This window comes from Thrips palmi, unplaced genomic scaffold (assembly GCF_012932325.1).
Source record: "Thrips palmi isolate BJ-2018 unplaced genomic scaffold, TpBJ-2018v1 HiC_scaffold_16, whole genome shotgun sequence".
Taxonomy (NCBI): Eukaryota; Metazoa; Arthropoda; class Insecta; order Thysanoptera; family Thripidae; genus Thrips; species Thrips palmi.
In genome coordinates, this window is record NW_023144625.1 from 10,498,091 (window position 1) to 10,521,889 (window position 23,799).

Genomic DNA, 23,799 nt, shown 5'->3' on the forward strand with positions numbered 1-23,799 from the left:
ACCTTATGGGCCACAAGGGCTTAATAGAACATTTAATAATCATTTGCCTTGAAAATCATTCAGGTCTTGGTGTTTGCCTGATTACTATATACTTTGTACTGGAGAAGTAACTTCTCAAGAGTTGGAGTTTTCTAGTGCAAAATGACACCCCAGCACTGAAAGCAAGAGTTTCTTTTTTCCAAGTAGATAAGTAATCTAGAGTTATTTAAGCTAACTCAGATTGAGATGGATTATATTTGAGAGACATAAATTAACACCATCCACCACCATAGTTTGCACTGATTTCTGACAATATATTGGTGCTGCTTGTAAGTTTCCTCTTGGTTCCATAGTAGTCTTAATTTAAGTGGTCGATGTCCTTTTGCTATTTGAAAAATCAAGGAGTTTTTTTCAGTCACCCTGCTGGACAAGCAATCACTAAATTCAAATAAATCTAAAAAATAATATTCATGAATTCATTTGATGCAGGGTGACTTCTTTCATAAAACGTAATCTTTTCTTCATAAAATCTCTTATGATATCAACTGTTGTAGACATGATCTTAGAGGGTTTGGAAGGGAGCTCCTAATATCTAAGCCTATTAGCGATAGGAATGTATAAAGCTATTAAAATTAGTCAAATAGATTTGTGTGTTTGTTACTTAGATAGGTAAATGCATTAAAGTTAAGAAAAAGTTTAAATATCACACTAATTGGTTTCAATCCATTGCACTCTTTTTTTTGTTGTTGTTGATGTTGTGAATGTGACCTAAATAAGCCACATAGCAGACAGCTGGGTAAGTGGGACAAGATTGAAACAGAAAAATTGTCAGCTGGAGAGCTTGTCTCTCTACAATGGACATTTTATTTACCTAGAGGAAAATCCAATTTATGCTCACTACCAACAAGAGTATCATAAACAGCAAAGTTTAGCAATGGAGTAGATGCTTCAAACCACTAGTCAAAGAGAGCTCACATAGGATTCTACCTGTTATGGAAAGCCATAAGTCAAGAATAAAACTTACTATTGCAAGTTTTTATGGGCTCAGGAGTATGGATCATAATTTAAAGTATGCTGTATTTGTATGGAGCCATGCATAAAATTAATGCTTAACAGTTTTTTGTTTTTTAAAATCACCTCAAGAGGAATTTCAGCGAATTTCAGACAGTTTACCACTTTGTGAGAGTTGAACTCGCTGAAGTTGTAACGGTAATCTTGAAGCTTTTCGTTGCTGAATGGAATGAGATAGTACTATCAGTACGCATTTAGTTTTTTTTCTTTTCCCCTTTGTTAAAATATTGGTAAAATTTTGTGACGGGCGATTATAAACAACCACAGTGACTGTAACTGTCAAAGGATGCATTTATCAGCAGTCTAGGCAAAATTATCTACATCCCTCCTAGTATATCTGCTCCACCTCTCAAATAAGGATTCTCTTTTTTTTCTTAACATACAATTGGCCCAGTCAAATAAATTAAATTGTTACTGTGTTAGTTTCATTTCTGATTGACTGTTATGCAATAAATTTTAAATAACTGTGAGCTCTTTAGAGTCAGTTACAGCTGTATTTGTTACAATGTATTGTTAAGAATTAAAGAGAAGTTCGCAAAGGTTGTCTGGTCTTTCCTTTTCTTCTCAAATCTCCTGATATGGAGACTGTGCAAGACTTCTTTGCAGTAAAGGTAATTTAAAATTAGGTAATAATGTACTCAGACAAGCAGACTTTTATTTGAATAGTATAATTATGAAGCAGTCCTGTCAAATGATAAAATTAACACCTAGTCTTTGGATGAGTGACAAGGCTTGCCTTTTATAACGAGCCATAAAACAGGCTGAAAGAATTCCGCAAAACTTAACATCATTAATCATTAGTATATGTCATGTAGGGATTGACATGACTTTTAGCGACAACACAAATACATAGTACAATCAGGAAGTGGATACCTGAACTACTGATACACTCAAATAGACAGAAATGTAATGAGAGTAATTTTTCATTATTTCATCAGTTATAATACTGCAGATGCTTTAAAACATTCAGATTCTAAAAAAGCACTGACCAGACACAAAACAAAAACAATATGGCAACCAACTCCATGAGAATGTTTTTTGGCACAAAAGAATGGACTTGGCAGTCATCATGTAATAAAACACATAGATATTCCTATAGCATAGGAAGACATGAATGAATTGCACACAGCACAAGTGAAAATCAGGGAATCCAACAGCATACAAACAAAGGAAGTAACTTCACTGCTTTAACATATTATTAAATCAATGTTTTACTTCCTAAAATAAAAGAATCACAGAATCTCAAATTTAAAAATAAAGTTTTGAATAATGTGGAAATATTCAACTAAGATGTACAACAGAATCATATAATCAAAGAGTCAAGAAAAATATACAAAATAAATTGGAAGTTTCGAAGATAAACACTATTGCCGTACAGCTACCTTATAAATCACTATTCTGGATAAATCGATTCCCTTCCGAATGTTTTCCGGAATACCTGTAGCGACATCTTCCATATGCACCTGCAAACCATAAAATGTGTTTTAAACTTAGGACAAATTAAATCACCTAAAACGAGTTTTGAGACATTGGTTCAGTAACTATGCAGACCTTGATGATCTCCACCATCTCTTCTTGTACTAGGTAAGGGAGTATAGATACTGCGTTGAGATGATGTATCTTCTTCTGGATTTGTGTTTTTCTTGAAGGCAAAGACAAAAAACGGCAAGCTTAGGATCGTAAATAAAATATTTCCACCCGTATAAGGCACATATGAAGTTAAGCCGCACCCAAACGTTAACGCGGAGAGTCTCTTACCGGTCTCATTATACGCATGAACTGCCCACGCCTCACAGCCTCTTCTCTCTCTGCTGCGCTCACTTGGCTTGAATCCAGGAAGTGAAGATTTGGTAGATGGTGAATGACATAATACCTGTGCAAATCCGCAATGTCTCATGAAGAACTTTGAATCGTATGAACACCATACCTTAACACAACTTTACCTGTAGCGCTGATAATCTTCTTCATCTTTATCTTGATCTGAGAGTTGATTTGGGCAAGCTTTGTTTCCAAGCAAGCTTAAGTATCGCAAAGTTGGTAACTGATGGGCAATTTTTGTGATCAATAGATCCAAGTTGATAATCTAAAAGTCAAATTGTTGCTGTACTGCATTTGCTTTTTAAAGGTCCAAATTGTTTAATAAAGAGGCACTTACACAGTTTTTATTTAGCGAGAGGGTGTGAAGATTCGGTAATGAGGGAATCGTTGTGCTGTCTGGTAGTTGGTTGTTGTCTAAAACAAGTTCTTCAAGTTTTGGGAACTGTTCAACTCCAGCCAATGTGGTGAGGCAATTGTAGCTGAGATCCAGAGAAATCACTTTAGGTCCATAGAGTTTTGCAAGCACCGATGGTAAGCGATGACATTCTTGACCCACAAAGCTCAGCTGTAACACAAAAAAGGCAGGAAAATTAAAATAAAACCTATATTGTTATAAAATATATGACACTTCGTAAATTTAACTGTACTCAAACAAAAATCTTTCATTTTTCCATTCCTAACACTGCTCTCAAGTACCTGCGCTGCCCTACAAAATGAGTCTGTAGCACAGGCTCGATACAACAAATGTGATTCAACACTTCTGTCTCTCGTAGGACAACGATTTAGTGGTCTGTTTAAAGCTGGACCTCGACCCACACTGCGACTACGTCGTTGCCCTAACTTGTAAGAATCTGTTACGGTTTCCTCTGTTTTGGTGAGTTTGATTGTGAGTTTGATCACATTAGGTTTACTTGGTCTGCCATTGTCAAGCACAACAGACATAACGAATTGAAAGATCAGTGAATAAAAGGTATAAATAAGTTCTTCAAAGCCAAGAAAACACTTCTTAAAGCAAGAACTAGTGAGACACTTTCCGCAGAGACACCTAAGAAACAGACTAAATGGTATTCAACACACCTCTGCTGGTTTGGTTGAATGTGCCACCAGAGGGAGGGAAGGGGCATAATAAGATTATGGTGGGAGTTAAGCTCTTCAGAAGGTCAGGTGAAACACGACCCCCAGGCTGACGCCACAAGAAGCAACAGCTACACACCACACCCACACAGGAAATGCAGGTTGAAAAAAATTTTGCTAGCAAGAAATATGGGAAGAGAAATCAATATGTGTCATCCATAAAAGCTGAAGACAGATGTTAGAAAATAGATAAGACTTGCAAAAGTTGACAGTTGGAAGATCCTTACTTCCGTGTTTGAAAAACTCAGTTCAACTCCACATTCCATTTCATATAATTTGTTCAGAAGGGAATTCAAGAAGCTACTTACTCTGCCATTGTCAAAAATTATGGCACTCGAATTAACTCTGACACTATCTTCGTCCCCAATGCTGACGTTCAGTTTGGGATCCATTCGCTTGGTGTGTTTCTCCAGAGCACAGAGCAAGACTGGATTATTTTTTTGTGTTGTGTAACAGCACGGAATTTCAAAAACAAATAAGAAACTTATGGGCGGCTATCTGATGAGGTTATTGGCATGAGGCCAAAACGAAATCGACAGAAGCCGCTATAAAAAGAAAGTGGGACTGCACTTTTGCCTTACAATAAAAGGCAAATGGCCATCAACATCATAAACGAATCAAGCTATAAGCAAAGGCATATAATGCCTTTTCTGCTTGCTTTCTGCTCTGCTTTGAGCGAGTAAACAACAGCTGTTCTTATGTAAACAAAAACATTCGATACTATCGATCAGAGACACCAACGTAAAAAAAAGAAAGACTTTGAAAGAAAGACATACTTAAAAGTTTTAGAAAAGGAGAAAAGTCATGAGCTATGAATTTTGATAACATTCAGTCATATTTCTAAACATTCTAAATTACTTGTTGTTTTTATCAGCCGAAGAAATTTGACACTCACCACTACTACGCGAACGAAGCACCCGGCAGGGGTATGGTCAAGGTACGGACCAAGCAAAAAGCGGTGTTGCCGAGTCGCGGCCATCCGAGCCGCGCGAAGGCTCGGCGCTCGGCCACTAAAGAAGATCTTTTCCGAAATGAAATGTTGTCACTTTCACGTCTGATGACAAGTAAATGATGGGTTTTAGTCGTATCTTTCAAAAGTGACTCAAGGTGATATGATCCAATTTCAGTCCAAGTCATGTCACAATGTCCGTTTTTGGGAAAATGGCAAGAGATACCAATTGATTGATGTCAATTAAATCATCTGCATGCCCTGAAATGACAAAGTGACCATGATATTTGACATCTTTCATTAAAATTTTCTGTTCCCTGGGGATCATCCTAACCTTTGTGCAAATTATTGTGATGACGCGCTAGACCTTGGTGTATTGAAATCGTGTCAAGAATCACGCTGAGCAGTCTGAAAATATTCTTCGGGCCACATGTTGTTGTCCCGTCATTTCAGTGTTTTTCAGATTTGCAGCTGGACTTAGCCTCCACATTGCCTATAATATTTACCCTGTGTTCTCCAAATTTTGTCAACTAGTTCAGCTATAGCTCTAGGGCGTCCATGTGTTGTGTCTTTTCCCTCAATTTTAATTCATGAATCAAAAAATTGTTTGTTCATGGGTGAATGAACTTCTCCCCAGCTTTTCAATGAGTCATTACATTCTCGTGGCATAGTGATGTTACCAAGATCAGCTGGCGCTATTTCCTAGGAAGGCTTGCATTACACGCCACCCTAGACAATTGATCCCCACCTTGTGGTATATGGTTAAAGAACAAGTAAAAAGCACATACTTAGAAAAAATATTTAATTAAGACAAACATTCTAATGATAGCGCATCAGAAAAATAACACATTATAACATGACTAGGTCAGCTGAGTATTATGACAAGAATTAAATATTCAAAGTAGAGATGGCCTTATAGGAAAATTAAATTTACAAAGACTTAAGTAGTAAAAAGCAACATTTTTACTTATTAGTAAACAGAACTAGAGTAGAGCAGCGGCTCTATATGGATGGCATCAAGCAAATTAAGTAACATATAAAAACACAAGATTTGGACTGACTAGCAATCAGAAAGAGTAACAGCTGTATACATATATATATATATGGATGGCATCAAGCAAATGAAAGTAACAAACTTTCTTTCAGTCCTATCTAGGTAATAAAACAGATATAAAAATACAAGATATTGACTGACTAGCAATCAGAACTAGAGTAGAGCAACGGCTGTATATATGGATGGCATCAAGCAAATTAAATTAACAAACTTTTTTCAGTCCTATCTAGGCAATAAATCAGATATAAAAACACAAGATTGACTTACTAGCAATCAGAACTAGAGTAGAGCAACGGCTGCATCGGCAAATTAAATTAACAAACTTTTTTCAGTCCTATTTAGGTAATAAAACAGATATAATAATACAAGATTTTGACTGACTAGCAATCACTAGAGTAGAGCAGCAGCAAATTAAGTTAGCACAAAATTTTTCTCAGGCTAATAAAAGCTTTAGCAGCGGCTATGGCACCATAATCAAATTAGTAAGTAATTACAAACTTTTCCTCAGTCCCTATAAAACATTTGGAATAAGAAAGTTCAAAAATGTAGGTTAACAAAACTACATTCCAAGAAAAAATAAAAGATTAGGGAACAAATATTTAAAAGCTATGTAAATGCAACGTAACCATCAATATAACAAATTCTACATGAAAACAATAATTGAGGTTATACGTCGATGGATAAGGCGATTTGAAGGCCATTAACAAGTGAGAAGAGGAACTTAACTTAATTCAACCTACGGCGGAGGTCTAGTAGGCAAGGAAATTCGGCAAAATTAAGACAATAGTCGCGGTAAAAGAAAATGTTCACAAGACAAACAGCTTCTGAATGGCATTCCCTCCGCCGTTGCCTCCCGAGAGACGCGGAAAGTTATACAAAGGTCAAAAGAAATAAGAAAACACACACTATGCAGATAAAGAAACATGCATACCTTCAAAAACACAAGTTAAGTTGGATCCATGAAGGTAAAAGTAAAAACTGAGGAGACGACCGACCCGGGGAACAGCCCCTGTCCACTCACTCCCATGGTGGGGTTGTCGGGGAGTGAGTCGGAGTTGGCTCGGGCCCCGGGGGGCGGGGGCGGCCTCGGGTCCTGTCCCGATGGGCCCGGGGTCGGGTCGGAGCACCCGTGGATGAAACATGGCAACGCCGCCACCTTGACCATACCCCTGCCGGGTGCTTCGTTCCTACTACGCTACTACTACGTTTACACGGGGGAGCTAGCCTCGGTCAACTCGAGGGGTGGGGGAGTGGAGGGGAGACACCACTCAGCCAGGGCTAGCAGACGTCGTGTTCACGCGGTGCCGGTGGAGCTTTGTTGGGGTGACTTTCTAACCTCAAGATAGCAAACAATTTCGAATTTAAGTCGAAATCAGGTCGAATTTGCTTTACGCAAAAGACAATGGATATTTTTTTTTCAGAAACAATCAGTTACAAGTGGTAAAAATCAAATCAATAAAAAAATTTCATAAAAAAAAAGTAAATTAAAGATTTCATACAACAGAAAACTGCTTCCCAAGTTTTTTTCCCAAAGATTTAAAAGGTGTATTCATAATAATAGAAAAAAGATGGGCTTACAACACCTCAGAAACACTGCGCACACCTAACCTCACTTGACCCTGTGGTGTTTACACGTTGGAGTTAGCCTCGGTCAACGAGTTAGCCAGGGTAGCTCGAGGGGTCTAACTCGTTGACCCACCTACGTGTTCATGCGCGTGAGTTGACCCCGGCTAGCTCGAGACCTACCCCCTCCACTCCCCCACCCCTCGAGTTGACCGAGGCTAGCTCCCCCGTGTAAACGTAGTATACTACCAACACCACCCCCACCACCACCAACAACAACAACAACAACAACAACAAAAAACAAAAGCTGTCTGCTTCCATCGTCTGCTTGCCTTGCCTTACCTGCACTATAATAAATGGCCCTTTTCTGTTGTTTTAGTGTGTATTACGAAAGAGATTTAGAGTGGGTTCCCATTCCACGTAAGTAAATATCAATCGAAATGATACGAAATCATCCGGGTACTTTAGTTCTTGACACTAAAGGCCTCCAGAGGGTTATGTTTTTCATGTCATTCATCCTGTTCTTTGCAGATTTCAAATGAACCTAGGTAAGGTGATTTTCAATCAACCATGAGTAGCTGCTCGAAAAAGTCTGCCTCCTGTGGCAACCGAGATGCCCCGCACTCATCATTCACAGAAACATCTTGGGAGGACAGACTTTTCCATGCTATAAACCGAGGGGATGCTAGAAGTGTTCAAACACTCTTAACTAAAGGTACAGCATCAGTACTACGTGCTTGTACGATTCCACTTTGGATATTTGTTTGATAACCACTTTCTCGTTGTCTTTCATAGGTGTTAACGTCAACGCAACACACCCCTCAGGCAGAACCCCTTTGGGCACAGCAGCTCATTTAGGCAATGTTGAAATTTTGAAAATGTTACTTGGGCCATCCCCACACTCACTTTCAAAAAATAATTACCTAAATTTTAGCAAGAAACCTAAGCCAGATGAAAGGGAGGCAGAAACTTGGTATGGAAGTAGCTCCTCCCAAAGTAAGAAAAACTCCTTACTGTCAATGGATAAAAAATTAAGTACGAAGTGTAATGATATGAACGCTTCCAAAAATTATCGCTCAAGTTTGAGGAGAGACAGTTTAAGTAGTGATGATGAAATGCCCGATGAAGTGCTGAAATGTAATAGGACTTATAAAATGTTCAGCAGGGCAAAAGATAAAACTGAAAATGCATCAGAAAATCTCATGGAGATTGTGGAGAATAAACTTTCATCTGAGGTTTTACAACGTCCATGTGATATTTTGTGCGGTTCAGAAGTTATCAAAGATAAATTAGGATACAAGACTAGGGAAGAACCAAATCAGGGATATTTTATCGTAGTGCACAATGATAAATCAGAAGAGGAAACAAAAAGACCAGTCTGTGGAGACTGCTCAAATGAACCAATGACTCCAGATGACATGGACAATCTTGAATGGGACAGTGAACTTGAACCTGAAAAATTTGACAGTCCTTGTGATGATGCAGAAAATTCAGATTCCTGGGTTAATTTGTACCGTTGGTATGCTGACTACCTTGCAAAATCATGTACAGTTGACATGTCAGTTCAACAAGGTACTTGCCTTCAAATTGATGTGAACCAACTAGATATGTATCGTCGAAGTGCAATGCATTATGCTGCAGAGCAAGGCAATATGGAGGTCTTGCATGTACTTATAAGTGCAGGTAAAGTTAAAACATTTCCCAAACATTTTCTTACAAACTAAGAAATTCCATGTGATTTTGGTCCAACTCCATGCAAGCATACAACATATAAAAAGCTGAAACTAAAATTATATCCTGTATGTGTTTTAGGTTGCTCTGTTGATGTTGGAGACTCTGATGATGTTACGCCGCTACATTTAGCTGCTGCTCGAGACAACCCTGATGCTGTTGCATTGTTAATTTCTTGTGGTGCAAAAGTAAATCGCAAAAGTATAGATGGCACTGGCCCTTTGCACATGGCTGCTGCTCGAGGTTTCATTGAAACAGCAACCATTCTCCTTCAGCATGGTGCCTCTGTTAATTCTCTTGATCGGAGTGATCGCACCCCATTGCTCCTTGCTGTGTCGAGGGGACTTGAAGAAATGGTTACCCTCTTGATTTCTCATGGAGCTAAAGTGAATGTTGAAGATATTCTTGGTAAGAAACTGTGATATTTTTGGAACTGTGTTACTCTCAATATAACCATATAACACAAGTTATTTCTTATGGTTTAAAGATTTTCTACTTGATATCAAAAATATCTTGTTATGTACGAATTCCAGGTTACACTCCTCTGTGTCAAGCAGTATGGCAACAGGAAAAAGAAATTGTGCGAGTTTTACTGGCAGCTGGTGCTAAGCTGACACACTCGGATCGCCTTCTTCATTGTGCAATTTTACATCGGCGGCCGGACATTGCAGAGTTGCTCATATCAGCTGGCTCTATTGTAAATCTTCGAGATGACAGTGGTGATACGCCACTTATAATTGCATCTCGGTCTGGCCAAGTTAACATGGTAAATCTACTTTTGCATAGTGGTAAGTTTTGTTTTTTCATTTTCCTGGTGAAGGAAACCTGTCTATGAATCACTGTTAACTTCCCTGATTATTGAAGTACTACATTAATATTTTGTGTCGTGTTTTAGGTGCCATGGCGAGTTACCCCAATGGATTGACTGGAAGTACGCCCCTCCATGAAGCTGTTGAATGCCTCCGCCCTGCTCAATTTTTGGTGCTGAAGGAAGTACTATTATCTCTGCTAAATTATCGTGGACCGAATGGAATATTAAATGTAGAGAGTTCTTCAGCCTATGATGTGCCTTTGGTTCGAGCTCTTGTCCATGATAACGATCATGCCCTTATTCTTCTCATACAGCATGGAGCTGATGTTAATATCCTGCAAAGGCACACTCCAATAGTAAGTGAAGATTACCTTAGAAAACGTCCAAGCAGATTTGTGATAGCTCATTTGATGGTTTATGCTGGGTTAAACTTATGGAATTGCATTCACGACGTGAAGAAGCCTGGTGAGTGTTTGAATTACTCTCCAGCATCGTGGATAGCTTCATTGAAATTTAACCCCATGTCCTTGTCTGGGTTATGTCGTTTAAGATTTCGCCAACATCATGGCGAAAATATTTATAGAGCTGTTCTCAAGTCAGGTCTACCTTCAAGATTAAAACAATTCATTATGTTAGAAGATATAGTTCGTGTAGAAGATTTTTGTCTGGACTCTTACTGTAGGGTTGATGCAAATTAAAGTTTTAGCCTTTTTAATGTCTCATGCTGATCTTTCAGTGCTCCTCTACTGTGTAATTTGTGATAAATTAAAGTATAATATTATACAATGATGGGAAGCATATATGTTTCTTCAAATGTGAAAAGTTTGTTCTTAAGTACGTATTCTTAAAATTTCTATTGTAAATTTTCTTGATCTCTTACTCTGGTTTTCTGTATGTTATGAGAACTTCAGAATGTGGAATTTTCATTGAATGGGCTTTGATGTTTGATGTGATGATGCACTTGTGGCCTTGTGTTGTGATTGTGTCCTTGTTAGATCTTAAAAGAATGTAACGTTAAAAAAAATGACTCAACTAGCCTGTTTGTATTTTCTCTGTTGTAAATCCTTTCAGTTCCTTTTTAATAATGAAATGAAAAGGTAGAAATCTCATAGAAAAACAGTGGACTTTTTTGTTTTTGTTTTAATTAATGAACAGTGAGTCCTCACACAACAAAAATTATCTCAACTTTCCAGGCTACAGAATACCACCAGGTACTACACCCAGTGCATTTAATTAAGACAATAGTGGCTTTGCCCATGCTTTATTCTAAAGAAACAAGATGGATTTGGTTGGCGTACACCTAGAGCAAAAAGCATGCCTCAGGACAGCAATGGCCAATCGCTCCCTTTGGCCCTTACAGCACAGGGATGGAGCCCCCAGCCCCCTTTCCCACTCAATACAACACCTAGAAAGAAACTCTCACAAGACAACAATTTGACCTTCTAAAAAATCTGAAAGTCTAAATATAGATTTAATCAAAAGTATACACAAGAAGTATTGCCAAATGTTTGGTACACAAATAAGAGAATAATATATTTGTTAAAAAATTGCAGCCAATTATATTTTGCTATATCAAACCAGGTTTGTATCGCTCTGCCCACTACCTGAAAAAGTTGAGAATAGATTCCAAAGTCACATTATAAAAAGTATGAAAACCAGCGAGCAATTGGCAAAGATATTACACACAATGTTATGAGGCATTTGTACGATATTTAGTCAAATACTTTTCTCCTTACAGAACCTTTGCCTTGAAGGACATCCCTCCACACATATCATACAGGATTCAGAAAATTATTATATTTTTGGTTTTCAAACTGGAGAAAATAATGTGCGTTCTCTTGTGGTGCACACATCTCCAAAAAAAGGTTTTGAATGTGTTGGCAAACTTTCCCACCCCACAGTAATCAATCATCCAGCTAATTAATACATGCAAAGGGTACTAAGTAGAACCCATTACCAACAAAATTAGGAAGCAAGTTTTGGAAAGCCTTGAATATTAATAGATAAGGTGCACAAAACATCAGGGTAGGATAAATGTAATCTGCATTTGATTCACGAATTCAAAATGGTTTGGTCCTTGGTATAACATCCAAAAGGGACAGAAATAAAATTGTCACAAAGAATTTTGCATTGCATGCCTTTGTCTCATAACTTGACTTTTGTTGAGAGTATGCCAATTAGTTACATTGCAAAAGCAATCAACACATGTTTGAAACTTTTCTAAAAACTAGTCAGTTTGCGCAAAGTCTCAACTACAGTAAAAGAACCTAAAAGATAAAATTTTCTGTAACTGAATAGCAGTTTAATGCTTGAGGTCCCAGGGGCAAAAAAGGAAGTGGAGAGATGTGCCACTATGAAATCAAAATGTAAAAACTATTACTTATTTTCGAAACACGTAGAGTGCAATGCTAACAACAAAATGAAAAGTAGTATCTAAAATGAGATTTAAGGAATAATGTTGACATGACTAAGTTTGATTGGTATTAAAATTCAGGGGGTATTAGCAAAAGAGTAAGATAGGAGTAAGTAATTTTAACCACTTTCCTTGCAATCAGCCTTACTGTGCAGACTATAATACCCGCTCACTAGAAACTGCACACCAATATGTCACTGAACAGTAAAATTATGTTTAATTTGGAGAAGTAGCTTCTGACCTCATACTTTAAGGTTACACAAATTACACTGGATTGATAGATTTAGCATCAGTCACCAGTTCCACTGGCAATTTCATAATAGATCCGTTATCCAATAGTGAAATTGTTTTGAATTTGTGCTCACCAGTTGATTGGTTGAGGGCGTCCTAGCCTACAGTATTCTTAATACATAGATTTGAAAAATATTTCACATTGAATTAGACTTAGAATATTCAATTTTAAAGGGAAAATGCAACTCATGCAAGGCACCAAAGTTCACTGAACACAGGAAAAAACTAATATAAATTTATGCACAATCACAAAACATATGAAAGAATTCATCCAATATTGGAAAACGAAGAACGCTTCACATAATTCATGAACAGTTTGTTTCCACAAAGCCACATTGTATGCATTATAAAGCTGTATTAATATTATTACTATAAACAAGATGTTTGTTTGCATCTGTACTATTGGATTAATTACAGTGTTAGGTACCCATAGTTTGACCAAGTACAAATGCAAAATATTTTATTGGCTAACACACTGCAATGAAATAAGATTAGGAAAAGAATCTATTCACACATCACAAAAAATAAATAAACTTTATCTACACTTTTTTTTAAAATATCTACAATCACCATCCAAATGATTCTCACATTTGCATGAGGATCTCTTAAGACTTACAAGGAAAGAATACAGAGTCTATTTCTAATCTAGTTTGAATATATACAGCTATTTGGCACGGGTGACGTTGCCATTGTCACTTTACCAAGAAAAGGTGCAGTCAGCAGGGCACAGGCGTGTGGACACGATGCTAACAAGAGTGAAACTTAGCTTACATATTTGTGTTCCTTCATACTCTGAACCAAGACCTGAGCAAAAGGCAAGTTTAGGGCATACAACAGTTCTCAGAAACTGTTCTGAGAAAATTAGAGCCTCAAATTCAGTTTCATTAAGATTAATGAAGCTATTAGAATTTGAGTGAGAGGCCGATGTGAAAAGCTTTGAAAACAAATAGTGAGTGATGCAAAAATAAGATGCTGATTGGCAAATTGGTAAAGTATTACCTTGGTCCCATTTCATCACAAATTTCTGGCTAAAAGCAAAACAGAATCCCAACGTTTAACTTAGGCCCACTAGTTTACAGTAGTTCATCTCTTTTAGGTGTTTCTTTTCTTCCACTGAATTAAATGATAAATTAGATGACAAAATGTACCAAATGGACATATATTTTCAGTGTGTAGTTTAAATGTACTGAGATTCAGCATTGTCTTGGATTGAATGATGCCAGTTATCTTAACTGTTATTTTACAGGTACCATTGCAAGTGATAATGTTGGAGCCATGCAGAACAAATCCACCTTGCTGAGTGCACCTTTGGAGCTTTTTAATACGTAAAATAGAGAATTTGGGAAGGTGAAAATTGGTGTGACGTGAAATTTACTTAGGATTAAGGGCTCTAACAGGACAAACAGAGCGTTTGTTGAAAAACTTGATTAAATGCTACTGGTCTTACAAGGAAGATGTGATAAAATTGCGCAGTTGTACATCAGTTGATTCAAGATGTCTATGGATGAAATGATAGGACTGCAGTTACTTGTTTGGGTATGAGAGGGATTTTAAATGCTATGAGGATTACATGGTTTTATAAATATGAATAAAGGATGGATCATGATATGATAAGGTAATCAAGAGTTAAGAATCAGCAGATTATTCATAAAGAATTACTAAAGCAAAATGAAGCAGTTAAGTTTTCAACAAATGGAAGTAAAATAAATTATTAACAATGAAGTACTAAAAAAATTTAGCAAGGCATTGTAGTCTCTATAAACTAATTCCAACACAAATTTGATTTAAATGGCAGCATAAATATTGCTAGCAAGCTTATCAGTCTCAGACACATTGGAAGACCTGAAGTCACACAAATCCATCAAAAGTAACAGAACTAGCAGAGTCCATTCCAGAAGATACAATCCTTCTTCCCAGTCTACACATTTTGATTACGATTTAGAAACAGGCAAGATGCTGAAATGATCAAAAAAATAAAAATCAATTTACCTGTGGCAAATGGTTTGAAGCACTGTCACTTTGTTATGCTATGACAAATTCAAAGTTAAAGTAAGTCTTTTCAGATAAATGCCACAATTTGAGAAACTTTAGCCGACGTCACTCTCCAATCACGGAGGGTGGTGAAGGGGGGCATTTAATTATAACATTATTCAGAATGCCGAAACCTTGCATATTAAGCAGTGGCTTGTTATCTACTTGCAAGATTCTCTACAAAATTATTACACACAAAAACATGCATCTTCCATAATAAAACCGAAGCAAGTAGCATTGGGATTAATTATTAATAACAAACTTCAGAGGATTCAGGAAAGAAGTTCTTGATACAGTCTATGCAAAGGCCCAACAAGACAAAGAGTCAGAAAATGACATCTTTATCGAAAGTCAACAACAAAAGGACAAAGTAAATACCAGAGCTGAACTTTGCTACATCCTGAAACATAACTGAAGCTCTGTTTGAGAAGAATTTCACCTTTGCAATGTAGTCATTTGAGAAATTTTGAACCTTAGTTAACAGAACGTACAGAAATGAAAGTCATCCATGCAAATGCAGTAACAACAACCGCTCTTTGGTCATTTATAAGATTTATGAGTAAGAAACATATTTAACAGATAAAAAATACATGTACAGAATTTGCATAAAAATATGAATTTATAGAACAGCTAAGGGCATAATTTAACAAATAACATGAGGAACATACAAGCGCATTGAAGAATACACTGCCTGAAACATGTTCTTCTTTCCAATATGTTCCTGGCTTTATCTGACAAAAGGCAGGGCTAGCAGTGGCATTCAAGTAAAGACGATCAGAGAAGAGAGTCTACAGAGAAATTTCTAATGGAGCTATGAGCAACATGAAAGAACAATTAAATGGCAAGAGCAACGAGGGACTTGAATAAAGGGCATTCTTATTCCATTTCATCTTTATATGAATTATACCACAGCCAACACATGATAAAAATTCTCATAAAACTAAAAGAAACGTAACAAAAAAAAAAAAATAAAACTCACAAGTAAATATACATTAAAACAATTGATTGATTTTGCTAGCGCTTTTAATGAGCTGCCATGGACCCATGTTAGATCCACAAAGTAGGAGAAAAGTGAGCCGCCGTGGATCCATATTGAATCCATAAAATAGAAGATAAGTAGCTCTACTATAAATTTGATCAGAATTAAGAACTTGTAAAACGTTTCCTTCAAAAAGTCTGAAAAATAAAATACTAAATTTTTACAAAGGGGAAGTAACTACTCGCGGAAACCCTGATGATTAGGTTCCAGACAGAGAGCGCATTAAACTAAATTACTCCACTATTGCAAGTATTTAAACTTGTTTCCATACGTTAACAAATTACAACTCCGACAACATAACATGTGTCAGAAATATAAGCATGAAAAACAGGTACAACACTCAATACCACACTCAGTTCACTTCATGAAGTAGAATTCACATAACATCAAAGATATATGTCTTGATCTTCAATGAAATTCAGGTTACAACAAACTATGAACAATGTCTTTTGAGTCTTGCTATCACACAATTTTAGCACAGAACACTTTAAAAATCATACCAAACAGTTGAAGGTCAGTCAACTGAAAGGAATGTGTCGTTCTGGACCGCTGCCGCTACCACCCTATGAAATTACACCTCGGAGGAACATTTGCTGACTCAGTCAAACTGAGATAATCTGCTTTCTTATTTCATTTCAATTTGAGGATGAGATTAACATTTTAAGAGGAAATAAAGAGAAATTATAAATATGTATACATATATATAAAAGCATGAATCAATATAATTATACACAATTTAAGCAACTAGTGTGCATTTAAATAGATACAGTTGCGGATGATAATGTTTACAAACAATACAAGCTCATACACTTCAGACGATGGAAGAACTGTTTCACCTAGTGCAAACTTCAGTGTAATCAGCAACAACAAAAATGAAATAAGTGAAAAGAAATGCAGCAAACTAAATAAACATTTTTCACAGTCAAGGTTAGAGGATTATGACCAATGATGAAACTTAGATCCTCAAGTCCATAACAAATATGACTGAAAATGCAGACATGCTGAGAACAGAATTATGATTAGATTTGAATGATATGAGTCAGTGATGTCCAACCAAATTGGTACTGATAGGAACTGAAATGGTTTATAGCCATTCAAGTATGGATGCGAATGAAATGTAAGAAAACATATAGGTCTTCAGCATTCCAGTTAACACCGAAGAGCTAAGAGTAAATACTAACCAAAGTTCAGTCCAAGCCTACCTATTGCAATTTGAACCATTGTTATTTAGAATATTCCACTTCTGTCAATATTAAAAATATATACTTGATAAGTCTACTAAAAAGGGAATCAACATCAACATTTATCATATGAAGCAGCATAGCCAGGACCAGCCTAGCAATAAAATGGAAATCAAACAACAAGAAATACCAGGCCCAGCCTGGTACTAAACTGCACAAGGTAAGCTTGGAAGTGAACACAACACTGATACTGCTAAACAAAGAACCAACCACCACTAAATATTATTGCTTCCATTTAAGGCCACCAGAAGAAGAACACTGACAACACAACTCCTATAAAAGTTTCATGATTTAGGCAGAAGTGGTCTAGGTGGTCGAGGAGGTCTTGGTGGCCGCCCATACCTGGGAGGCCGCGGTGGACACGGAGGTGTATCAGTTCTTGGAGGCCTTGGTGGTGGTACAGGAGAAGAAGAAGCGGATGAGGTGGAATCTATTAAGGCGGCAGCGGAGGCTATATGCTATTCTGAAGTATCGCCATCGTCATCGTCAAGGTCGACAACTTGTTGTAGAGAACTAGCCTTATGCTGTCGTTTCGGGTCAAATGGGTCTACAACAATTTGTTCAGTGCCTTTAATCTCTGCTCGGCAAAATGGGCAACCCTGACCCTCAGAATCCTGTGACGAGAACAGAGATATCAGAAAAGTATAGAAATTCATTTCAGAGGAATGATAAAAAATTGGAAAACAGTCAAGTGCTGTGATAGTGACACATACCTGCCATGATGTTAGACATGGTGTGCAAAGTAAGTGCCCGCAAGGCTCTATGCGAATATCTTTGTCATTTTCTGCACAAATTTTGCACAGTTGGAATGTGGAGCCCATTTCACAATAGAGTTCATATTGCTCTTGAGTAACAGCGATGTGGTCCTCAGGAGTAGGTTGAACGGCCCAAGATAGATCAGGGTTGACATTCCGACCATCCGGATAAAGGTAACTGTAAATGAATCACAAAAGTAAATATATAAAGGTTGAAAAATGCAATATTCAGAAAAAAACTTACAACAAAAAAAGCATTGTACTTACAAACCCTCCCTGTACCCATCAAGTAGCGCTTGACAGAGAGATTTATTTTGAGGAATAGTTTGTAAAATGTCCCCATCTGCTGTGACATATCCAATTGCCCACTGCCCTAGCCTTGTGCAGCTCAATCGGAAAACATAGCTTCCGGGTTTGTTAATGTATTTCTGAAGCCGTGCTTTGACCTCGTCATAGGTAAGGAATGCAACATAACCTGGATGAGTAACTGCCAGGATCTGCCAATTCCTGAGCAGAGTTGTCCAAGGCTGGAAAAGTCTGAAAAAGGAATCACAGAACAATAACAACCATTTTGCATAAAGAGAAAATATAAATATTTTAGGTTTCCAAAGATATAACAGTTCCAAACCTTGTGAATACATCAAACTCAAAATTTGAGATATAATCATTACAAGTTAGGTCAATGGTAGATTTTAGTGCCATGGCTTCTAATCCAGAACTGATGGAATGCACTTCATTTAATGCTTGCCGGAAAATTTTCCATGGAACAAGAGTACTGCAAATTTAAACAAACGTAAGTTAGTCCTAAATGTGCTTAAGATACAGGATAAAATACAAGAAGAACCAAAAGGAATTATTGGGAATACAATCTTAAACTTGGGATCAAATAATGATAGCATGGAAATTAGAGAGAAATTAAAGTAACAGTTGTTGAGAAAGTGCTTGGAATATCATAACCTTACCTGTTACCAAAGTTGTTTTTCCAAAAATCTGCAGCATCACTTTTTGTGATTCGGAACTGATCTCCAGCAAATGTTCCACTGGGGAATATTGCTTTTAGCTCGCTCAACATATGACTGAACACAAGACTCAGTTTAGTTAAATTTCTTCTGTAATGTGAGTTCTCATCAAACATTTTGTCTTTTCCTTCCTTGAACAGCTTGATGGCCTGTTTGCATTTTCTCATCAGATTTACAATAAACACATTAAAGTGCTCGTTGCTGTGAAGCACAATCATCTTATCTTCATATTTGGAATAAATTAATCTAAGACGTTGGTACGTATCCGGTAAAATGTCCAAAATGAAAGGAGGAGAGTTCTTGAGGTTCATTTTCTGATGTTGACAGAGTTTCACCACTTTGTCCATAAGTTTCCATGTTTTGTCTAAAGTTCTCTTGTCCGTCGCTAATTTGGGCGGCGCCATCGCGTCAGCAAATGCTCCATGCAGTTTGGACAAAATTGATGATATATTTTTGTGTTGAGTAGCTCGGTTTCTATTTGCAGCCATTATGAAACCGAGGGGACCTAGGGTGGCTTGTCCACGATTTAGGCCTATCCTCTTGAGAGCCCACAGCGATGAAGGCGAGCCAACAACACATCTGGAGCGGCGCAGAAATAACCACCGCACACACTTGTCAAACCTAAACACATTTCACCTCACATAGCAAAGTCGCATTTTCACTCAATGAAACGAACAGACGGATGCATCGCCATTCATCACCGCATCGCTGCTGCTGCTGCGCTGCAAATTTCTCACGGACCACGAAGCCGTGAGTGACAGGTGCTAGAAGGCGTCGAAGGAACTCCAGCATCGCCAACGTAGAAAGCAAAACAATTATCATTTAAGAGGGTGAACCGGGCTTTCCTGTCACGTCTGTGAAAAAAAAGCTTTCATAAAAATTTTAGTGTTTTTAAATTTTTCCTATCATTTTGTTGTCGTGTGCATACCCGACATGAACGCCTTGGTTGTTGTCGTCAGGTTGGTGCGCCTCAGCCATCGCTAGCAGCCGATTTTGGCGCCAACAGAGTTTTTGGCTCCGTACTACAGAACTTCCTTTTAATCTTGAAAGTAAAGCTTATTTGACGTTGATTTCATTGATAATCATCTTACACTAACGAAGATCATCTAGCTCAGTCTTGGGCCGTGGATGCTTTTACCTGCATACCTTGCCAGAGCTTTTTATCGTATTACTACAGTAGTGCAACATCCTTAACCTAGGTACTGTTGTTGTTTAATTTTTTGTGTGTTTACATTTATCTTTGTTCACTACATCTTTCTAACAGTAACTCCCATTTTCAGCAATATGGACATTTCCCGCCGCAGAAAAGTCCCTAAGGTTGCTACGGGCAGTCTGACAGAGCTATACCCTCACAACTTGCAAATGTATTTTGTTCCTCCTATCAGTGACATAACTTTATCCGCATTTGAGGAACTAGCTCTTGAAAGGCTAAAAGGTATTTTTTCCATTAATATTCTGTTTACTGTCTCATCTTAAGTTCAGCAAAAACAAATTGCACTGTAATGCTCTGTTAATCCTCTGAAATTATTTTCTTTCACAACAGTGCTGAGATGTATAGAACTGGCAAACTTGAAGGGAGCCAATAAATTTTCTGATGAATGGAAGGCTGCCCTTTGTGAAGAATTGACAAAGCAAGGCTTGAAACATATCTTTAAAATAGTACGTAGTGCAGAATCTTTTTCTTCCATTGCACTATGGTACTTTTACATCCATGAGTTTTTTCATTTCTCTCTGTTTTGTTCATTTTAGAGTACTGCTCCGACCTGTAAGCAGACTGAAGCTGAAGTGCAGTATCGCAAGCGGGATCATCTGTCTCACTTTATCTTGCGATTAGCATATTGCCGAACAGATGATCTTCGGCGCTGGTTTATAGCTCGTGAACTAGATCTCTTCAAGCTACGTTTTATGTCATTGAATGCTGAAGAAGTTCGGGCATTCCTGAATCTTAACAATCTCTGTTACTCCCCTGTAATAAACTTGTTACATAATTTCATGTGTCTTGCAACTTTTAACGGAATGGTTTTATTTATTTTAATAATACTTTGCAGATATCTTCAGAGGAAAAAGAAACTGTGAAAGAAGGATTATGCGACTCAACATACAATATGTCAATGTCTTTATTGTCAGAGAAAGACTTCTTCCGTGTACCTTTTACTGATGTATTGGAACTTGTAAGATCTCGCAAGGTCTTTGTTCATGCTGGATTTGCATACATTCCGAGCTCTGAATTTGTTGCAGTCATGTCGTCAGTGTTTCGGGCATCATTGGGACAGGCTTTGATGGTACACTATTGTAATCTTGTGATATGCAACATTTTTCAAATTTTGTGGAGTCCTTTGTTTTTATAATGGGTGTTTTTGCTTCTAGATGACTTACAGACGGCTTCCTAGTATTGATGATGAAAGGTTGGCACCTCTCCTTAAAGGGCTACACACCAGTTATGCAGGAGACGATTTCAAAACACCCAAAGGTGGGGAAATCTGCATTGAAGACTTAGACAAGGTGATGCCCTGTTCAATTTACTTTTATTTTATCTGGTTGTCAAGAGTGAAAATTTATTGATTCCTTTAATCTCATCCCACAGCATGCCAAAACTTCATATCCATTGTGTATGAGATTTCTTCATGACGCTCTACGTGCCAACCATCATTTGCGCCATTTGGGCCGATTACAGTATGGCCTATTTCTGAAAGGCATTGGTGTGACTCTGCAAGATGCAATGCGCTTTTGGCGTGATGAGTTCACTAAATCTATGGATGTTGAAAAGGTCAGGAAATTGTTTCAAGTTCATTAAAACGAACAGCTAATTTTCAAATGCATATTTAAAAAAATTTGTAGCATTTCAGGACGCCTTGTTTATCTTTTGAAAATTTGTTGGTTGCAGTTTGAAAAGCAGTATGCTTACAATGTTCGGTACAACTATGGACAGGAAGGAAAACGAACAAATTACACACCATACAGTTGCATGAAAATAATTTGCTCAAGTGTTGGCCCAGGAGATTTTCATGGATGTCCTTACAAGCATTCTGATGTGAAAATCCTGGCCAACAAATTACAAGCTTATGGTCTCTCACCTCAATGTAGGTTTTCTTTAAACAGTCAAATTCATTCTCCCTATAGTTTCAAGGCAAAATCTTACTAATGCTAAATTCTTTCATTATTTTCTTCCAGATGTTGCAGAAATATCTGATCTTGTGAAGAATAGCCATTATCAGGTTGCTTGTGGGAGATATTTTGAAGCAACTCATGGGAAACCATCAAGTGGCATACAGCACCCAAACCAATACTTTGAAGAAAGTCAGGTTGCCCTTGGGAACAAACCTGGCATCAAAGTAGAATGTAAGGACATTAAAAATTTGGTTTACCTATATCAATTTGTTTAGATCTTCCCGTAAGTGTTCCTCTCTGCTCCACTCTCAACTAACTGATCTTGGTTTTCTTGTTCAGCTGGAAGCCAATCGTCCACCCAGTCGTCCACCCAATCGAGCTACGGCCACACACCCACCAACAAATCCGTGAAAATTGAGAAGGCGGAAGAAGAAGACATGTGGGGTGGTGACATAGACCTTGCCAGCATTAACATGGATGTTGAGTGATCTTTGGATGGGGGGATGTATTTGGCATAAAACATTTCTGTGATGTATATATTTTATTACACAGGATTACTGTGCTCTGAGGATTGTAAAGATGTAATATATGTATTTTCAACTTAAAGCAAACTTTATTTTTTCTCCACATCCACTATCAAAATGTATCAAACAGAGACAATTCTCATTTACAAATGTCAAGGCTTTTTAAAAATCGGCTCCAACTTACGATAGGTGGAAAACTGTAATGGGTAAAATGGAATAGTCGCGACAAGTCGAGAATGTCGGGGACTCGGAGGTGAGAAGGGGCAGGTCAGGCGGCAGGCCCTGCATTGCCCTGTACTGCCATGCCGAGGCCGAGGCTGCGAAGCGTGCCACAGCCTTCCCCTGCCAAGTGATAAATGCGTCCCAGTGCCACGCCGTACGCCGTGCCGCGAGGCCCACGTAGAGGCCCACGCAGCGGGGACCGGAAGGGAGAGAGAGAGAGTCCCCGCTTTCGGATGCGATAATGCAGCCAGGAAATTAGGCCAAACGAATTGACATGAAACTCTTCGAAAATCCTGGATTGGATGATCCGTGCATGGCTGCAGAAACGCTCGCGTTGGACAATCATTTCTAGAAAGAACCGAGACTGGGAAGGCTGTATACCCACTGCCGAGCGTCACACAGTGGGCCAGAAGACCAGTGAGGCGGCCAAGATTCTAGACGCGTTTTGAGTTCCAGGGTCGCTAAACAGGGCTCGAAGCGAACGTGTGACTCCACCAATGGATTCCTCGTTCGGAGAGCCGTCCATTGGTGGGGTCATACGTTCTGTTCGAGTCCCATTTAGCGACTCTGGAGCTCAAAACGCGCCTAGAATTTGGGCCGCCTCACCGGTCTTCTGGCCCACTGTGCGCCGCTCTGTCTCTGTCTCACTCATTGGGTGCGGGGGAGACAGCGACAATCCCCCTGTATACCCTCGCCAGAATCGCTCGGCAGGCGGCGGAGCGCCGTTGGGATAGGCAACCCATTCGACGCGTCCGGGTGTCCTTCCCCAAGTCCTCAGCGCCTGGCCCAGCCCGTAATGGTAATGGTAATGGCAGGGGTATGCCGGCCCGCGCGACGCGGCTCCTCACCTCGCGGCCTACCCGCCACGGCGAGCCCTACGTCCACTTCGGATTGATGCAGGGCTCTACGCACCACGAGGCTAGCTACCAATCCGGGCAACAAAGGCCTCTCCTGGCCTATCAGAGAGGCGCTCGCTTTGAAAGGCCGACCTGTTCGCGCACTCCGCACGGAATAAGCGCGCGAAGAACCAAATGTCTGCGGAGCGA

The 23,799-nt window shown here is 38.5% G+C and overlaps 4 protein-coding genes across 6 annotated transcripts; 2 read left to right on the forward strand and 2 right to left on the reverse strand.

Annotated features, from left to right (window-relative positions):
• Nucleotides 1-713: 713 nt before the first annotated feature.
• LOC117642000 (leucine-rich melanocyte differentiation-associated protein-like) lies at nucleotides 714-4,707 on the reverse strand. 2 transcript variants are annotated; one of them, XM_034379735.1, is made up of 6 exons: nucleotides 4,311-4,707; nucleotides 3,206-3,433; nucleotides 2,994-3,133; nucleotides 2,809-2,923; nucleotides 2,602-2,692; nucleotides 714-2,513 (listed from the first exon to the last, which is right to left on the reverse strand). In XM_034379735.1, the coding sequence occupies exons 1-6, from the start codon at nucleotides 4,392-4,394 to the stop codon at nucleotides 2,434-2,436; spliced, it is 738 nt and encodes a 245-aa protein (XP_034235626.1). In that variant the 5' UTR covers nucleotides 4,395-4,707; the 3' UTR covers nucleotides 714-2,433. The 2 variants fall into 2 exon arrangements, with proteins under 2 accessions (XP_034235626.1, XP_034235625.1); XM_034379734.1 differs by lacking the exon at nucleotides 4,311-4,707 and adding an exon at nucleotides 3,565-3,915.
• A 3,127-nt stretch (nucleotides 4,708-7,834) lies between these two features.
• Nucleotides 7,835-11,227, forward strand: LOC117641974 (ankyrin repeat and protein kinase domain-containing protein 1-like). Of its 2 annotated transcripts, XM_034379690.1 has the most exons (7): nucleotides 7,835-7,988; nucleotides 8,100-8,283; nucleotides 8,364-9,251; nucleotides 9,381-9,707; nucleotides 9,833-10,087; nucleotides 10,195-10,340; nucleotides 10,425-11,227. In XM_034379690.1, exons 2-7 carry the CDS (start codon nucleotides 8,139-8,141, stop codon nucleotides 10,806-10,808), a joined length of 2,145 nt encoding a protein of 714 aa, XP_034235581.1. In that variant the 5' UTR covers nucleotides 7,835-7,988; nucleotides 8,100-8,138; the 3' UTR covers nucleotides 10,809-11,227. The 2 variants fall into 2 exon arrangements, with proteins under 2 accessions (XP_034235581.1, XP_034235580.1); XM_034379689.1 differs by having other exon boundaries at nucleotides 10,195-11,227.
• Nucleotides 11,228-12,961: 1,734 nt separating this feature from the next.
• LOC117641976 (E3 ubiquitin-protein ligase CBL-B) lies at nucleotides 12,962-19,648 on the reverse strand. Its single transcript, XM_034379692.1, has 5 exons — nucleotides 18,843-19,648; nucleotides 18,509-18,655; nucleotides 18,148-18,417; nucleotides 17,839-18,058; nucleotides 12,962-17,739 (listed from the first exon to the last, which is right to left on the reverse strand). The coding sequence occupies exons 1-5, from the start codon at nucleotides 19,385-19,387 to the stop codon at nucleotides 17,584-17,586; spliced, it is 1,338 nt and encodes a 445-aa protein (XP_034235583.1). The 5' UTR covers nucleotides 19,388-19,648; the 3' UTR covers nucleotides 12,962-17,583.
• Nucleotides 19,649-19,871: 223 nt separating this feature from the next.
• On the forward strand, nucleotides 19,872-22,613 carry LOC117641975 (DNA primase large subunit-like). Its single transcript, XM_034379691.1, has 10 exons — nucleotides 19,872-20,098; nucleotides 20,180-20,334; nucleotides 20,443-20,558; nucleotides 20,649-20,867; nucleotides 20,948-21,181; nucleotides 21,267-21,401; nucleotides 21,484-21,666; nucleotides 21,784-21,979; nucleotides 22,071-22,238; nucleotides 22,347-22,613. Exons 2-10 carry the CDS (start codon nucleotides 20,184-20,186, stop codon nucleotides 22,493-22,495), a joined length of 1,551 nt encoding a protein of 516 aa, XP_034235582.1. The 5' UTR covers nucleotides 19,872-20,098; nucleotides 20,180-20,183; the 3' UTR covers nucleotides 22,496-22,613.
• The last annotated feature ends 1,186 nt before the right edge of the window (nucleotides 22,614-23,799 follow it).

Coding starts and splice junctions, on each gene's coding strand:
- LOC117641975 (XM_034379691.1), top strand. CDS start 20,184: ATGGACATTTCCCGCCGCAGAAAAGTCCCTAAGGTTGCTACGGGCAGT. Junction 21,980..22,070: donor TTATGGTCTCTCACCTCAAT/GTAGGTTTTCTT, acceptor ATTTTCTTCCAG/ATGTTGCAGAAATATCTGAT. Junction 22,239..22,346: donor ACCTGGCATCAAAGTAGAAT/GTAAGGACATTA, acceptor TTTCTTGTTCAG/CTGGAAGCCAATCGTCCACC.
- LOC117641976 (XM_034379692.1), bottom strand. CDS start 19,387: ATGGCTGCAAATAGAAACCGAGCTACTCAACACAAAAATATATCATCA. Junction 18,418..18,508: donor GAGTTTGATGTATTCACAAG/GTTTGGAACTGT, acceptor TTCCTTTTTCAG/ACTTTTCCAGCCTTGGACAA. Junction 18,059..18,147: donor GATGGGTACAGGGAGGGTTT/GTAAGTACAATG, acceptor ATTCATTTACAG/TTACCTTTATCCGGATGGTC.
- LOC117641974 (XM_034379689.1), top strand. CDS start 8,139: ATGAGTAGCTGCTCGAAAAAGTCTGCCTCCTGTGGCAACCGAGATGCC. Junction 8,284..8,363: donor TCAAACACTCTTAACTAAAG/GTACAGCATCAG, acceptor TGTCTTTCATAG/GTGTTAACGTCAACGCAACA. Junction 9,252..9,380: donor GCATGTACTTATAAGTGCAG/GTAAAGTTAAAA, acceptor TATGTGTTTTAG/GTTGCTCTGTTGATGTTGGA.
- LOC117642000 (XM_034379734.1), bottom strand. CDS start 3,810: ATGTCTGTTGTGCTTGACAATGGCAGACCAAGTAAACCTAATGTGATC. Junction 3,434..3,564: donor CATTTTGTAGGGCAGCGCAG/GTACTTGAGAGC, acceptor TTTGTGTTACAG/CTGAGCTTTGTGGGTCAAGA. Junction 2,693..2,808: donor TCATGCGTATAATGAGACCG/GTAAGAGACTCT, acceptor TTTGCCTTCAAG/AAAAACACAAATCCAGAAGA.